General features: G+C 41.3%; 1 protein-coding gene across 1 annotated transcript in view; it reads left to right on the top strand.

The window, feature by feature from the left end:
- The first annotated feature begins 4,285 nt into the window (after positions 1-4,285).
- Positions 4,286-15,740, top strand: part of LPIN1 (lipin 1) — a 59,320-nt gene continuing 47,865 nt past the window's right edge. Inside the window, exon 1 of the mRNA XM_009889761.1 lies at positions 4,286-4,336. Coding sequence (XP_009888063.1) covers positions 4,289-4,336 — 48 coding nt within the window. The 5' untranslated portion in view covers positions 4,286-4,288. The remainder of the gene's footprint in view (positions 4,337-15,740) is intronic.

The raw sequence follows: 15,740 nt of genomic DNA, 5'->3' as shown, positions 1-15,740 counted from the left end.
ATTAAAACATGCTGACAAATGTGTGTTCAACCTGCTCTGAAAGATCTCAGCCTCTTCCAGCAAGCCATAGCGGAGCTTACCTACTCCTGGTATTACGAAGTTTTCCTAATGCCTAAATGTTTCCTGTCGCATTTCATGGTCACTGCATCTCCATCTCTCTCCTCAGGAAATGTGGATTACAGTTACCAGCTTTTCATTTTTTTCCTTGCAATATACTTATATAAGAAATATTTTTCACTCTAGTGAGAGTATGAGATATAGACTAATCTGTTCTGCAGATATCATGCCATAATATCTGTTATCTCTGAATCTTCTCTTGTTTTACTCCTTCTTCTACCAGCTGTAAGAAATCTCTTAATTCTTAAATGTTTCATATTTAGCTGGGAAAAGTACAGCTTACCTTAATGGCGCCAGGCTGGCCAAGATAGGGTCATAAAGCCTCTCTTTGGGGGCTAAAAGGCAAATTTTGCTTTGCAACACAAATTATTTCTTATGAATATTAATGAATTTACCTTGACAGCTTAGGAGGATATTATTCCTGCTACACATCAGGAGAACTGAGCAACAGGGCTTGTGATACGTCCACACTCCTGGAAAGAAGAAAGCTCAGGTAGCTCCACAGGAGATCTGGATCTCTTGGCTACACTGATGCTAGTGAACTAAAGAGTGACAGTGCCCATCCTGTGGCTTTGATGCTACCGGGCGTGATCCAGTCACCTCCATGCTATTAAGCTCCCTCAACCCTCAAAACCAGTTGGCCCCATTCAGATGCCCGTTGGAAATGCTCTGGGCTCATTCCCGAGCTGGGAGCTGCTAGCTGGCTGGGGCTGCAGCTGTGCCAAGTGCTGTTCTTCCAGCATCAGCGCACAGACCAGAGTGTCCCAGAGCCTCCGCCTGTGCCTTGACTCTGTTTAGTTTTCTTGTACAGGAATAGCCCTTGTGTCCTATTTCACTAGCTTAAGTGCAAGGTCATCTTTTCCCTACGTTAGCTTTGCTCTCTAAGGTCAGCAGGGTGACTACAGAGACCAGCACAGCTGAAGAAAAGATTTCATGCATTGTGTCTGCTTTAAAATAATTTTTACTTATGTCAGTTTGCATTTCCAAGTCTACCAAATAGGAAAAGCAGACAGCTGGTATACAACAGTTGCTCTAAACAATGGACAAAATATCATTCAATAAATACTAGATTCTTCCACTAATTGCAGGGCTGAATGAAAGCTCCTTACATTGTTTTTCAACTGCGAGCAGGAGCAGAGATTAGACAACTCTAAAGATCAAATACTTAACTGCAACATTAACTGTACTTTTGAACTGCTGGCAGGGATCCTGGAGAGTCGCGTGGTTGTTACACCAGTACACAAAGAATGTTTTACAGGACTGTCTCTGATCACTGTTTTTCAGAGGAACTGAATGCACAGGCAGCAGCACTATTGTACAATTACCAACTCTGTTGCAACACACTGTTGACTTTTCTGCTAATGAAACGTACTGTTTTCCTGTGGCAGTTCCTATTATTGTGTTTCTGGTATTTATTTACTTAATCATGAATGTGATTTATCAGCAACTTTGTTTTTAAGAAGGAAAGAGAGAGGGAGAGAATGAGGGAACAAAAGTGAGGGAAAGAAAGAAACAAGGAGAAAGAAACAAAGAAAAAGAAAGAGAGGGTCAGTCTAATCCTTTCAGGAATATAGATATTTGAAAAGAAATCTACTCATATGAGCTGTTTTCTAGCTGGATGGGTTCCAGAAAAGACTGCAAAGGTTGGGAAAGAGAAAGAAGGGATGAATTAATACAGAAAATATTTGATCCACTCTGCCAACACGTCCTTGACATCTGGAGTAAGAAGGTGGCACCTCCTAGTGTACTGCCTGCCTTCACAGCCACTCCTTCAGCCCACCCCAAAGCAGCTATTCTAGACCCAGCTTCATGCACAGCTGGCAGATTGGTACCCTAACTGCTTCTTGTTTTGCACAGCCGATTTCCTTAGGGAAACCCAGAGGCTATAGCTAAACTGTGGGGTGGGCATTTTCCAGGGAATGAATCCAGTTGTTCCCCAAACACTGCATCCAGCCAGCACATCTGGGTTTCCTTCTTACATGGTCAAGACATGGACAGGGCTATCCTTAGGAGGTGCAAGTGCTCCTAGAATTCAAAAAGTGACAAAGGCTAAAGATACACACTGAGACCCACACCTCAACTGTGTAAAATGGGATGAAAATTGTCGTGTATATAGAACACATATACTGTATGTATTTTATATGCACCAGAAATACAAACATCAAGTATATAAACACTTACCGTGAATTTGATATGATATTTCATGTTCTAAATACTTAATGTTATCCCTGAGCAGTCAACTGCTACCACATATTCAAGCCACCATCTTGGTCAACAAAGCAGCAAGATGCATCTTAAACCCAAACAGGCACATACAACAGGAAAATGTAATTATATTAAATGCAGCATTTGCATAAAACACACACCTACATTTCAATTAATAATTTAGTCTGCAAGAGTATTTCTGTTTATTTAATTATTGGTGCAATAATGCCAGTATTTTTGTTCTGCTTCTGATAATAGAGAGAAAGGATAAATTTGTTGTTAAAACAATGGGCCATATGGAAAAAGATCTGTTTCTAATTCTGATGCTAGGCTTCCTTTGTAACACAGAGTAAGTCATTTAATCAGGGTGTATCTCAGTTTCTTCATTTGGAAAATGGAATTAATAATACCTCCTGGCTCATAAGGTTGTTGAGAGACTTGGTAAATTGTGTTTGAATAGGGTGGTGCAATCCTTAATGGAACGCTCAAGTGCAAGGTATTATGGTGAACAGAGAAGGGCTATGTGCCAGACCTCTACTGTCTTCTCCTGACGGTGCCACCCCAAACTTACTTTCAACGTCACCCACACGAAATGTTATTCTAATTACACATATAACAGAGTGTGTGAGTGAGTGTAATGAACATTAATGCAACCCTTAAGAACTGCATCTACCAGAACTGGGTGAATTTATTTCTGTAATGGCTGTTTTTCTGTTTCTCATTCCTCCTTATCTGTTGTTTGAGTAGCTGTATTTAAATGAGAGAGAGTTCAGAAAAGGGATCATTCCACACCTTTTCTATTTGCTCAGTAAGATTGCACAGAGTATCCTGGGTGTCATATAATTTGAGAATGATAAAGAATAGAATGAGTTTGTTTATTTCTGGTGAACATTTGCGCTTGAAAAATCTTGAGATTTGAATATGAGGGAACATGAATGTTTTCAGAACACACACTGTCAGCAAACCTGGCCATATTTGAATGTTAATTTTCCTATGCACCAAAGGGAAAATCTTTCAAATGATTTGTTCATATCATTGTATTTATCAATCCTGTGGAATTAGTCCTTTCAGTGTAAAATTTCACTATGGAATAAAAAAATAGTATAAAATGCAGTACAGAATTTCCCTTTGATAACTTTTCCTTTTATTTTAAACATTAATCCCACTATCTCCAGCAATGCTGGAAGCTTACCCTTTTTACTAGGTATTAATTTATTCCAATGTATCTTGCAACTGGGGCTTCTTGGAAAATGAAGTCATCTTCCACTCCTACTTTTGTGTGCTCAGAAAGAGGTTGTCACAGTAACTGTGTGCCACCTCAGCTTTGGGGCTCTGACTCTGAAAGTACAGCCACTCTGCTGAGGCTCCTGTGCTGCCTGTCGGGAGGGCACTACTCAGGGAATAAAGTCCTGGCTCTGATAAGCAGCCACTAAACTCCAGGTTGCTTCAAATGGGCCAAAACGTGTTCTTCTTGTCCTACAGAATTCCTTCTCCTGTCCTACTGGGTATTAGAAGTCTTCCTGTACCATGAGCAGATCTAGGAATGCTGCCATGTGAAAATATCTTTTCCCTAGGCAGCAGGGTGGGATTACAGCTCTGCCTCTGTCCTTTGCATTGGGCAAAACAATAAAAAGAGCTTGTTTTGGCCCACGCTTCTTTAGAGCTCACAGGGATCCCCTGCTTCCAAGCTCTCTGGCTGAAGATAGAGATCTTACTAGCAGAGGATTAAACCCTTCTGCAAAAGCCCTGAAAACTGAGACGGTGGAAAGAAGGAATTGAGAACATCTCTCGGTACAGATATAAACTGAGGATGACACAAGGGCAATGTGGCTTATAAAGGAATCACAGGAGAGGTATTCATTAGAGCAGCTGGGTTTCAAGGACCATAACTGACACATTAACTTCTGTGCATAGTTAATTAACTGTATTATTCCTCATTATTCTTTGTTGCTTTCAGATTCCATTGATGAAGGATCCTGGTTGGATTCGAAACGTCTGGACTCGCAATCTAAACGTAGGAATTTCATTGTTCATTTGCTTTTTAACTCCAGTACCTTAGGGCAAGGCCCAGCTTGAAGCCTGGTGGGTTTTTGGAAAAACAGGATAAGGCAGTGGTTAACTCCCTTCCACCTTCTGGTACCCAGCACAGCTTGTCCAAGTGTCACCCTTTGGACACTGTGTTACTATATGTCCACTGTGGTATTATTATAGCTGTGAAAGGTTCTGGCTCTGTGAAACTCCTGGCCCTCACATTTGGCCAGGACTAGCAGGATAAGGATGGAAACAGCACAAAAATTAAGAAATTTGTCACTTGATCTGGGTGATAGGAACAGAGTCAGCAAAGCTGTGACAAATGTGAGATGCGAGGCATGTCCCAAGCTAGGGAAAACATGCCCACATGCCCTTGCTGCCAAAGGCAGAAAGCACATCTGAGGTGCTGAGGTGAGATGGTGGTCCTGGGACACAGCCACAAATTGGACAGAAGAACCATTCAAGAGAAGTATTGAGAGAGGGAGAAGGGCACTTCCCACCCTGGTCATAGAGCTGCCACTGGTGAACAATTGGTGAAGGAGGAAAAAGACAGATCCAGGAAACAACCGAATGATTTCCGAAGTGACTCCAGACTGTATTCCTCAGCAGTGACCTACTCTTATAGTGATGGTGGGGCAGAATATTTAGAGGGTGATGTGTCTGAAATCACAGGTAGGACCACAGCATTTCTACGCAGCACCAAGCAATGCCACGTAGACACATCCGTTTAGCTGAACTATTGGAGTCACTGTACAGCTCTGCGTAGGTTTCACAGGAGATGTATTAGCCTGGGTGGAGTATAATGTTAACATAGCTATACTGCTATCTCATGTAAACCCCACTCAGGTGTTTCCATACAACCTACACAGTGCAGTGTAGGATATACTCTATGGTTTACAGAGATACCCTCCTGACCTAGGAGTCTTTGGCAACTTGCATGTAGCTCCTCAGTGGTGCTAGCTGGTTGGTAGAGCCTGCTGGCTTTTCAGTTTGGGTCTGGCAGATGTAGGGCAAGATTTCCATGAAGGTATGTCAACTTTTACAAACTGAAGATATAACCTTTACGGTGAGTTTGATATTAGCAATGTCCTGTAAACAGGGCAGGTGGATAAGTCAAATGAGAAGTCTGAAATGAGGGTGAGGTTGGTTTGCTGTTGGCAAGGGCTGGGTTTGGACATCCAATTCCAGTAGCTGAGCTATGCAGACAGAAAGGTACCTGGGAATTCAAAATGCCAGTCAAATAAACAGGGAAGGAACTCTAATTAGCAAAGGACAGCATAAAATCTGAAAATTAAACACATGTAAAGCATATGTGATCTTTTCTTTCCAAACTTTGGGAAAACTTGGATCTGCATTCAGGTGAGATACTGAACAAGAACATCTCCTGGGTAACCAAAACACGTTACGTGAACTTGGACTGTAGCTTTGAAACAACTGAGGATAATGCATTCTTGCAGCAGGATTATACTCTAAGAAGAATCAGTTTATGTTTTATTTGGGCAAAATGTTGAATTCGTTTTTATATATCATTTATTACGCTGTTTGTCCTGGATTTTTCATAATGTAGAAAGACAAGAAGAAGAGGAGGAGGAAGAATTTTTAATGTGGATGTGCTATATTTAAAACGTACTACAAAGAAGGGAGAATGTGGAAAATTAGCAAACCACTAATGATAAAAGAATCCCAAAGATGTTGCAGGCAAAACCATGTTCTTACTAAGCTGTGCCTATGTCTCTTCAGACACATTAGCAGTATGAAACAGAAAGTGAGAAAACCCTATCAAACTGAATCTGCCACAGGAAGCAGAATTACACAGGATAAATTACATCTGGCTTGGACAAGGAAGATGAGCAACGAGCATGATGCCTACCCCATGCAAGCAACATGCAAAACACGCAGGGTGAACGAGCCGGCCTGTCACCCAGGGCTGCTGGGGAGGGGCATCTGATATCACCGGGATGACTGCACAGGGAGGCTTTTTTGTTTGTGCCCAAATTGCAGTGTGGGGGTGGGCATGGGGAAAAACAGGGTGTCTGAAGAGTTCAAATCAGAAGCAGACATGTACCTTGACATGACTCTGAGCTACCTGTGGGTATGATTTGGTTTTTTTTTATTCTATTAAATAGAATTATTTTCTGTATTTTCTGACCAGGCCTTTGTCTCTTCTTATACTGTGGCAGATCTTGATACAAAGCACTATCTGCTTGCTTGTTCCTAGTCTTGCTTTTAAAAAAAAATATTTCCACCTGCTTGAAACAAGAAGCAAGGTCCTTCGCTTGTGTAATACCGAGTTCACTGGCTTGGATGGGATTATGTCTATTTGTGTGAACTGAGCATCAGGCCTGATACTTTTCAGATTCTAAACTCACTGGCACGGGAATTCTTTTTGTGCATGATACGCTGAACACAATATCGCTGACGTGCGAATAACAGTAAAACAAGCTCATGTTGCTTTTGTGGGCAGAAGCTGCTAGGTTTGAGAGGCTGTTTATGGTACATAGATTTGTCTGGTTCCAGCTCAGGCAGCAGGTGATAGGCAAAGTCTCTGACGAATGTTCAGATTTGCATAACAGAATATGTAAAGCATACAGACCTCCAGGACAAAGGCTTTCTACCCCAGAACATGCTAGACCTAATGGAATGGAATTTCACTAAAGTAAATTATTTCCATAGACTTATGCAAAATGCTTGTTTTAAGAAACACCTCTGCCAAATTAATGGAACAGGGATAAATGATTTTCACAGTGTGCTAATCCTGGAATGCAGACATTTTCTTGAAATAACTATGAAATAGATTTTTTTTTTTTAAAAAAAACAAAGTTCTGGAATGTATGTACAAGTGCTTGTAAGCTTTTTTCAAATTGTGAACAGAAATACACGGACACAGAGTTGACCCTCATTGTCTTTTATGTAAGGGCAGATCTAGAGAATGATATGTAGAGCAGGCAGAGTTGATTACACATTCATTTACAGTATTTTAACGCTGGATTAACTAGAATTGTTTCAACTTTCTCAGTTCAACATTGAATGAGATGTCCTTATAATGGATCATTGCCTCCTGAGACCCATTCAAATACCCCATACTTTCTGGTCAGATTACATAGCCATAATAACCCCCTTTTAACACAGGTGTTTCACTTGCAAAAACTTTTGTGCATTTTATACTTCAAGAGTCTTTTATATTTCAGAGTCTTTGTTCAAATATTAGTATTTGGATACTGAAACTTTCCATTACAGTAAAATTCTAATTTTTGCTCAGTTTTCAACACAACAGCAAAAATCAGAAAAAGGAAATGCTTCCTTTCAATCCACAGACTGTAGTTCCTCCATTAAATACTTAATTTTCCAAATCCACATTGGCCGATATACTCTTTGTCACAGCAAAGTTTAGTTTTCCAAATAATTATTTTTATACAGATGGAGATGAAACGCTGTTTAATTGCAGTTCTAAAATAACATTCATTGCTATGTTCAGGGATTGCAGTGCTATAACATTTCCAGAGAGACTACACTCATTTCGACACCAAGAATATTTATAAGGAATATTTTGATTTACTACCAAGTTATCAGGGACACTTCTCCTACTCAGAAATTTGAACATGAAACTGGAATAAAACAAAGTACTGTTTTCATGATTTTGCAAAGCTGATAGCATCTATTAATTATATTAGCACTCCAGATGTAGAAATCATAAAAATGAAGCCAATTCCTCTGATAATGTCAGAGAAACAAGCATGTCCTTACAGAAGATGTAAAGAAAGATAGCAGGTAAAAAACTGAAATAAATGACAATGTTCCTGCTTTAATGTACCTAAGTTAGAGATACCAGTGAGTTTTATACAAGTCCTCAGCCTAAACCAGGAGAGTCAACTGCTTAGATAAGAGAAAGACTGCAGTAAACTGCCTTATTTACTGATTAATTGCCCAGGCTTGATGCAAGTAATTAAAGAGAATTTATTTTCCTATGACTGCATGTACAGCATTTATTTCTATGCCTCAACTTGTTTCTAGGATTTCAACACCATCTTGATCATTAACTTTATCAGTAACAATATAGTTTAGAGAACAAATCAGCCCACAACAGTAAGACTGTCAGCTCTCACAGCAAGCAAGACTGAAAAGATCATTTGCTTAAGCCAAATATATTTTTAAACATTATCATTGTTCCATACAGCTCAAATTTTGCCTAATGAAATTATTGTCACAAGTATTCAAAGGCTGACTGTACTTCAGATCCAGAACAAGCACAGTCATTGGCATAAACCATAATCACTAAAATCCCCAAGAATGGAATTGCAAAGAAAATGCCTCAAGACAGGTTATCCCCAAACAGTATCTCACTTTCCCCCTTGGATCACCTGATACTGAGTCTAGAGGCTAAAGATCAGAGAGGTCTGAAATCCGTGCTGCCAGATGAAGGTGTCCTCACAGCTTGGCACACGAGAAGGAATGAGAAGACAGCATGGAAAGACCTGAGGGCCAAAGCTCTTGAACAGACTTGCACCCTTGCGCCTGCCTGGCTGTTACAGGAAGCTTTGGGGAGGGAAAGCGAGTGCCCTTCAGCTGGAGGCACAGGATCCACACCTGCTGCCCAGGCTGAATTGGGAAAAGTGCCCTTTTAAATGATACACACAGATGTTTTAAGAAAAATGCCCTAACCTGGTTACATTCTATGACTTCAAATATTCAAGAAAGCTGAGTCTTAGTGAGAGGAAAAAAAAAAAAACAAAACCAAAAACCAGTATCAGGTTGGATTATCTCCCTTTTTCATCAAAATTTTCACAAAATTAATAAGGTAGGGCTGGAGACTGGAACTTTTGGGCAAAGCTTGCAGAGGCCTCCCCCATTATTTCACTGGTGTGGGAGAAAGCAGGTAGCGTCTGCCTCTCCTCCTGGCAGCCTGCTCACAATCCTCCATCTGCCTCTTTCTTTCATCCAGTTTATATCACAGCCTGAACTAATGACAGCACCTGAGATAGCGCAGAATTTTCTGACTTCAGAGTCAAGTAAACCTGCTTCTCATAACTACAAGCAAGGGACAGTGTGCCCCTTCATTCACCAGGAGCCACACAGAGAACAACCACTTTTATACCCTGGTCTGCATAGAAGCAAAGAATTTTTCTGTCACAGTGAGAAACACCAAATATTGTTGCTTTTATTATAAAACTGATTTTAGACACTTTACTGTCTAAGTTACAGAATGAACTTTGAGCTGAGCTCTATCTGCACTTAATGCTTAGCCTACCATAAGAAAAAGCTTTTTACAAAATATCTCTTTATCTTCCTATTATCTTAAGTTGGCTATAGCTATTACATCTTCACTGGCTACAAGAGAGGGACTGGTTTGCATAGTAAGGAGGGAACAATACAGTAAACTAATCAAGATGTACTACTTTGTAACCCCCGAGCAATAACCTGTTTGCAAGGATAATTCAATATTGGTAGACAGTCTGATGTAGAAATTGCAGACATGAGGCTGAGAAGAAAGCAACAACCTTCTCAACAGAAGGAATTGGTTTACGAATCTTTCCCTCTTCAGGACTGAGACTGCTATTTTAGGTTGCAAGACTTGCAGCAATAGTGAAAAAAAAAAAGATTATACTCTGGGAAGTAGAGCAGCTTTGTTTGAAGTTCTCAAAGTGTGTTTTGTACTATTTTGTTCTAAACAAATAATACTGATCATCCTGCTTTTGTTTTGCTGTGCTTTGAAAACAGTATTCTGGGCAAAAGCTTTGCTAGTCATGCATAGATGTACTGGACTGATGAAAAGCTAGCTTTAGGGCTGGAAAGCATTTCAGTCCAAAACAGGACAGAAGGGTTTTCCATGGAGCTGTGTATGATCTCCCATTTCATGTATGTGTGTGCATTTAAACATCAGTATGTATTTTGCCTGAGCAGAGTACAGGTCTGTGTTTGAACATGCCTATGCAGGAATTCTGGGCTTTGGCTGAAGAAAGAACATGTTGATAATTTCACTGTTACATCCTTAATCTCATACACTATGATTGCTTTGCTTTATCAGGGCTCAAGATTTTCTAAGCTTTCTAAGATTACATTTAGAGAGCTCAAGCTTGGTTATTTACAGATTTGAAGTTAAATTACTTTCTGATGAGATTGGACTGGCGCAAGTGGACCTTGCAGCAGGGCTGATATATTTAGCCTCTCTTGTTCCTAATTTAAATATTCCTATATTCTTTTGCTTTGGCCGTGTTTGGATCATAGGAGTCAATAGATGCCTCTGTTTCTCAGTAGCCAAGTATTTTGTAGCAGAGAACTGAGTTTTGACTGTGGAAAGAGCTCCTAGGATATAAAGGAAGCATTGAGGTTTTCATGGTTTTGCAAGGCTGGATGAGGATATAGAGGAAAAAGAAAGGCTCTTTTGAGAACTTTCATCATCAAGACTTGTTATATTCTGAGAAGGAAAAAAAACCTTGTCTGGTAGTTCGTTGGCTACAGACCCTCTTTTTGGGACTATATTTTTTTTGGGGGGGACAGTGTATCTGTCACAAAACCAAGTCCAAAATTACTTGGTTCAAAATCAAGTTTAGTTATGCAATGCAAGCCTTGATGGCATGAGAGCTCATAAGCATGTTATCGTTACAGATGAGCATTGTGGTACATGAGCAGTGCCTCCTGTCCTGCCTCTAATTCCAGCTGCAGCAGTTCCTGGAAAATCACAATCCCACATTTTATCATTTGACAAAATAATCCTCTCTCAGTTTCCCTTTTCGCCTGTCACTCCCCTGCCTCATTGATGACTTAAACTTTATAGTACTGCTGATGACATCACAGTCCACCTGATGATGATGTCATAATGTCACCTCTTAACAGTGAGGCCACAGAAGGAAGCTAAGAAATGCTGTCAGAAGTGTACTGGCTAGCACGCGTGACTGTCAGCAGGTAATTACAATACTCGGGAACTGCGACCATATGGAAAGCAAAATCCAGAAGCTGAAGTTGGCAAAGTGCGAGGAGCTCAGGTGGGGCAGACCGGACGGCTGATGCAGGCCAGAAGCATCTGCCTAAATGTGACAGATAGAACACACTGCCAAAAGCAAGATGGTTTCATATGGAATACAGTATTAAGTTTGTCATATATGGCTTTATGCTGGACAAGGACAGCATTCTTTCTCTTTTCCAAGTTGTTTACTACTCAGATCTTTGAGCACCTGATACTGAAACAGTGGGAACAGTCTATCCCAGGACTAGAGACACAGCAAAACCAGCAGGACAGACAAAACTGGCAACAAGTTAAAGTCAAGGGGGCCAAATGTTTTAGAAATCTCTGCAACTAAGTAACTCCTACTTTTTTTTTAAAAAAAGTTCTCAAAATAAATCAAGTGCCAAGAGGCAGATTAAATGCCAGGATTTACACACTACAAAACCCAGTACTACTGTGTCTTCAAATGAAGGACAAAATGAAGTACTAGATAATTGGACTTGAAGGAAAAAGAAAAAGACAGGAAAAAAATAATGTGAACCAGACAGAGAATTCAGTAGATTATCAGAGGTGACTGTAGGTACTCTATAAAAATATATACTTATGTTAGGAGAACTATTCCTATGTTACGATGGTGGGGCACTTAATTAGGCAATTACAGGATCGGAGTCCAACTATTTTCTGATGTTTACACTGGAATAAAACTAGATCAACTCTTAATTATCACTGCCTGGGCTACTTCGAGTTTAATGCTAATACAGAGAATGTCAGCACCAGAATCCAGAGCCATCTTTGCTTATGAGTTCATTATAAATGAAAAGCTAAAAGTTCAATTTCACAGAATGAGAGAACCAGAGAATCACAGAATGGTAGGGGTTGGAAGGGACCTTTGGAGATCATCTAGTCCAAACCCCCTGCCAAAGCAGGGTCACCTACAGCATGTTGGACAGGAATGCACCCAGGCGGGTTTTGAATACCTCCAGAGAAGGAGACTCCATAACCTCTCTGGGCATCCTGTTCCAGTGCTCTGTCACCCTCAAAGTAAAGTTGTTTTTCCTCATGTTGAGATGGAATTTCCTGGGTTCCGGTTTGTGCCCATTGCCCCTTGTCCCGTTGCTGGGCACCACTGAAAAGAGCCTGGCCCCATCCGCTTGCCATCTGCCCTTTAGATATTTACAAGCATTGGTGAGACCCCCTCTCAGTCTTCTCTTCTCCAGGCTAATCAGACCCAGGTTTCTCAGCCTTTCCTCAAAAGAGAGGTGCTCCATTCCCTTGTCTATCTTTGTAGCCCTCTGCTGGACTCTCTCCAGTAGTTCTGTGTCTTTCTTGAACTGGGGAGCCCAGAACTGGAGACAGTTCTCCAGATGTGGCCTCACCAGGGCAGAGTAGAGGGGGAAGATAACTTCCCTCGACCTGCTTGCCCCGCTCTTCTTGATGCACCCCAGGGTATCATTGGCCCTCTTGGCCACAAGGGCACATTGTTGGCTCATGGTCATCTTGTTGTCCACCAGGATTCCGAGGTGTCTCTCTGCAGAGCTGCTTTCCAGCAGGACAATCCCTAAACTGTACTGGTGCATGGCATCATTCCTCCCTAGCTGCAGGACCCTACACTTGCCCTTGTTGAACTTCATTATGTTGAACTTTTCTATTTACTGAATCATGCAGTAACAATTGCAGTTATTCATAACCAGGTACAATGTGCCTGAACATGAACTCCACTTTTAGTGGGGGAAATGCCAGACATTACTGATAATGCATCAAATAATTAACTTTTTGGTTTGAGCAGTTATTTTGCTCACTGGCAACATACTTGCCAGGAAAATCTGGTACCCCAAGCTAGAAATGAAGGTCTTTTTTCCCTCCCCTGTATGAACTTACATACTGTTCTATAGGAATCTGTTCTTAAGTTTTACTGAACTCTTCTCTGCTTGTAGACTTCAATTTTTTTAAGCCTGTTTTATTAATATACAGAAGACTACACAGTTCAACTTTCCTCTTACTTGTACTTTCATAGCAACTATGAGCCCATATCATAGGCTAGAACTCCACTGTGCCAGAACTGCACAAACACAGAGTGAATACGTAAACCATAAGCTCTTTGGGACAGGAATCACGAGTTAGGCAATAATGGATGGATATAAACAGACCAGTGAAAGACAGGAAAGAAAAAGCTTCCATGAGCAGGTCCTTCAAAAGTTTGTGGACAGTGTTAATTCCTTGGGAATAAAACTTGTGTTGCCCAATGCAATGCCTCCAGAAAGAAACCTGTCAAGGGGGAAACATTGCAGGAAGAAAACGGTAATGGTTCAGAACTTCATCATTCCTGAGTGAGTGGAAATGACACCACCAGGGACTGTTCTCTTGCAAGGGCAGAGCATGCCTCCTGACCATTCTCCTCCAGCCACCTAGTTTTGTGGGTAACTCCAGATTACTTTTTAGGAACTGTTCCTGAACATACTGCCCTCCAAACTCTGCGCTGGGCTGAGCCAAAACCGCAGCTGTGACCATGTAAGGCTTGAATGGTATGGAAGATTATGTCCTAGTGCTTGGTCCTCTCTATAACTGGTGAGAATAGTTAAGAGCTGAAGTGCAGCACAAGACAAGTAAGGATTTTGGAATCAGTTGGCAGAGGTTGTTCCAGAGAAACAGCCTGAGGAACACCGCCCTGCACTGTGGTCACACCATCAGTAAGAGCAGAGTGAAAAAGCACAGGATGAAGACGGTGCCCTGCTGTTAATGGAAGCTTACTGTGGCTGTGTAAGCATTTGGCGCTTTCCACAGCATCTTGTGTGTACCGTGGCTATATTTACAGTGCACTGTAGGAAGAGAAAACATGACCTCGCACATGGAACCATTAAAAATGTAGAGCATTATTCTGTGGGTTATTTTACGTCAAGCAGCAGATGGTTGGACGTGATAAATAACTAAACACAAAATAACTAAAGCCACAAAATAACTAAAATCCAAAGCTGAGGCTCTAGCTTCTGTATTTCTGAAAGCAGCAGAGAAGGGTGGGTGTTGTTGAGACTGTGGAAAGACAGTGGTTTTGATTCAGTGTGTTATGATCATGTTTTTATTTTAGTACAGTAGTGAAAGACTGTAACAGAACAGTATGTTAGAGCAGTCCACGACGGTGATGGCTGGAGGATACCACCCCCTCAGAGGGAACACAATACAGGATCTTATTCCACACGAATGTGGTGGGCAGAGCATTGGTTGGGATCCACAGCCGGCACAGACACAGCTTCTTGTATTTTCACCAGGGATGGGATTATTTACCAGCATGTCTCATTGCCTACTGACTGCTCACTGACAAAGGGTTAGATACGATATGCCTGGGATATGAAACTGCAGGTATTTCTGGGCTCAGTTGCATACTGTTTTCTCTTTGTGGCTGAGTAAACACCCTTGTTTGTTGTGCCCGGGCAGAAACTGACTTTTTTGTTCTAAAACTGAGGTGAACTCATTAGTGTAGCTGTGTAACTGTGAATGGAGAACAAGAAGCAGGGATTCGAGTCTGTGAGCGTGTACCAGGCCCTGTCAGCCAGCGGTTCTGTCATAGCTGTGCGCTGTACAAAGACTAGCCAAACTGGAGACAGAGTCCACCAAACTACGGAAGTGCTGGAGAAAACCAGTTTGAAGCATTACAATCGGGTGATGACATAGAGATTGCACTGAGATCTTTTAACAGTGTAACTGGAAAGTTAACAGAAAACAGAAGGCTTAAGCGCAAATTACTCAACAAGGAACTCTTCCCAGACTTCAGCTGCATGTACATTTTGGGGACTAGAACACGTAGATGCATGAAATCTAGTTCTGGAAAATTTGTTTTCAAGCCTAAAATTAGCAGGCTCTTCTTCCACTGGTGAACTTTGATCCTTTTTTTGTGCATATTCTTTGTCATCTTTTTCCTGTTACTCTGTTGCCTGCTCATTTGTTTTGAACTTAGCACCGCCCTCTTCTGCCTTCTGCAAACAGACTGGAAAAAGCCTTAAGATTCCTCTAGCAGTGAATTTTTATCATGGACATACATCTCCCTATTTGGTTGTGTAAGGAACTCAGGGTAAAAGGAGTTTAGATTGTGATTTTAATGGAAGGGAACCACTATCAGGTGGAAAAACTTGATTTCATCATATTTATTTCCAGGGATAAAGCAGATGATGCTGAAAGAAGTGCTTCCTGTGGCCATGGGTGCTGTGCTCTGGGTACCCTAGCTTCAGTCGTGGCCTTTCAAGGACTTGCCCGGCACTCTGGGCTGAATTTGTCCGCTCCCTGGTTTTCGCATTTACTAACTTGAATAAAGATGCCTCCTTTTGTTAAACATTTTTGACATCGACTGAAATGCACTTGTTAAAAAAAAATAAAAAAATAAAGGAGGTAAGTCTGTGAGAGGCGCCGCGGCCCCCCCGGCCGCGGGATCACCTCAGCGGGCCGCCTCCTCGCGCTG

This window comes from Charadrius vociferus, unplaced genomic scaffold (genome assembly GCF_000708025.1).
Source record: "Charadrius vociferus isolate BGI_N301 unplaced genomic scaffold, ASM70802v2 scaffold267, whole genome shotgun sequence".
NCBI classification, from domain to species: domain Eukaryota; kingdom Metazoa; phylum Chordata; class Aves; order Charadriiformes; family Charadriidae; genus Charadrius; species Charadrius vociferus.
Note: the sequence above shows the minus strand (reverse complement) of the source record. Positions and strands in the feature narration are given on the sequence as shown.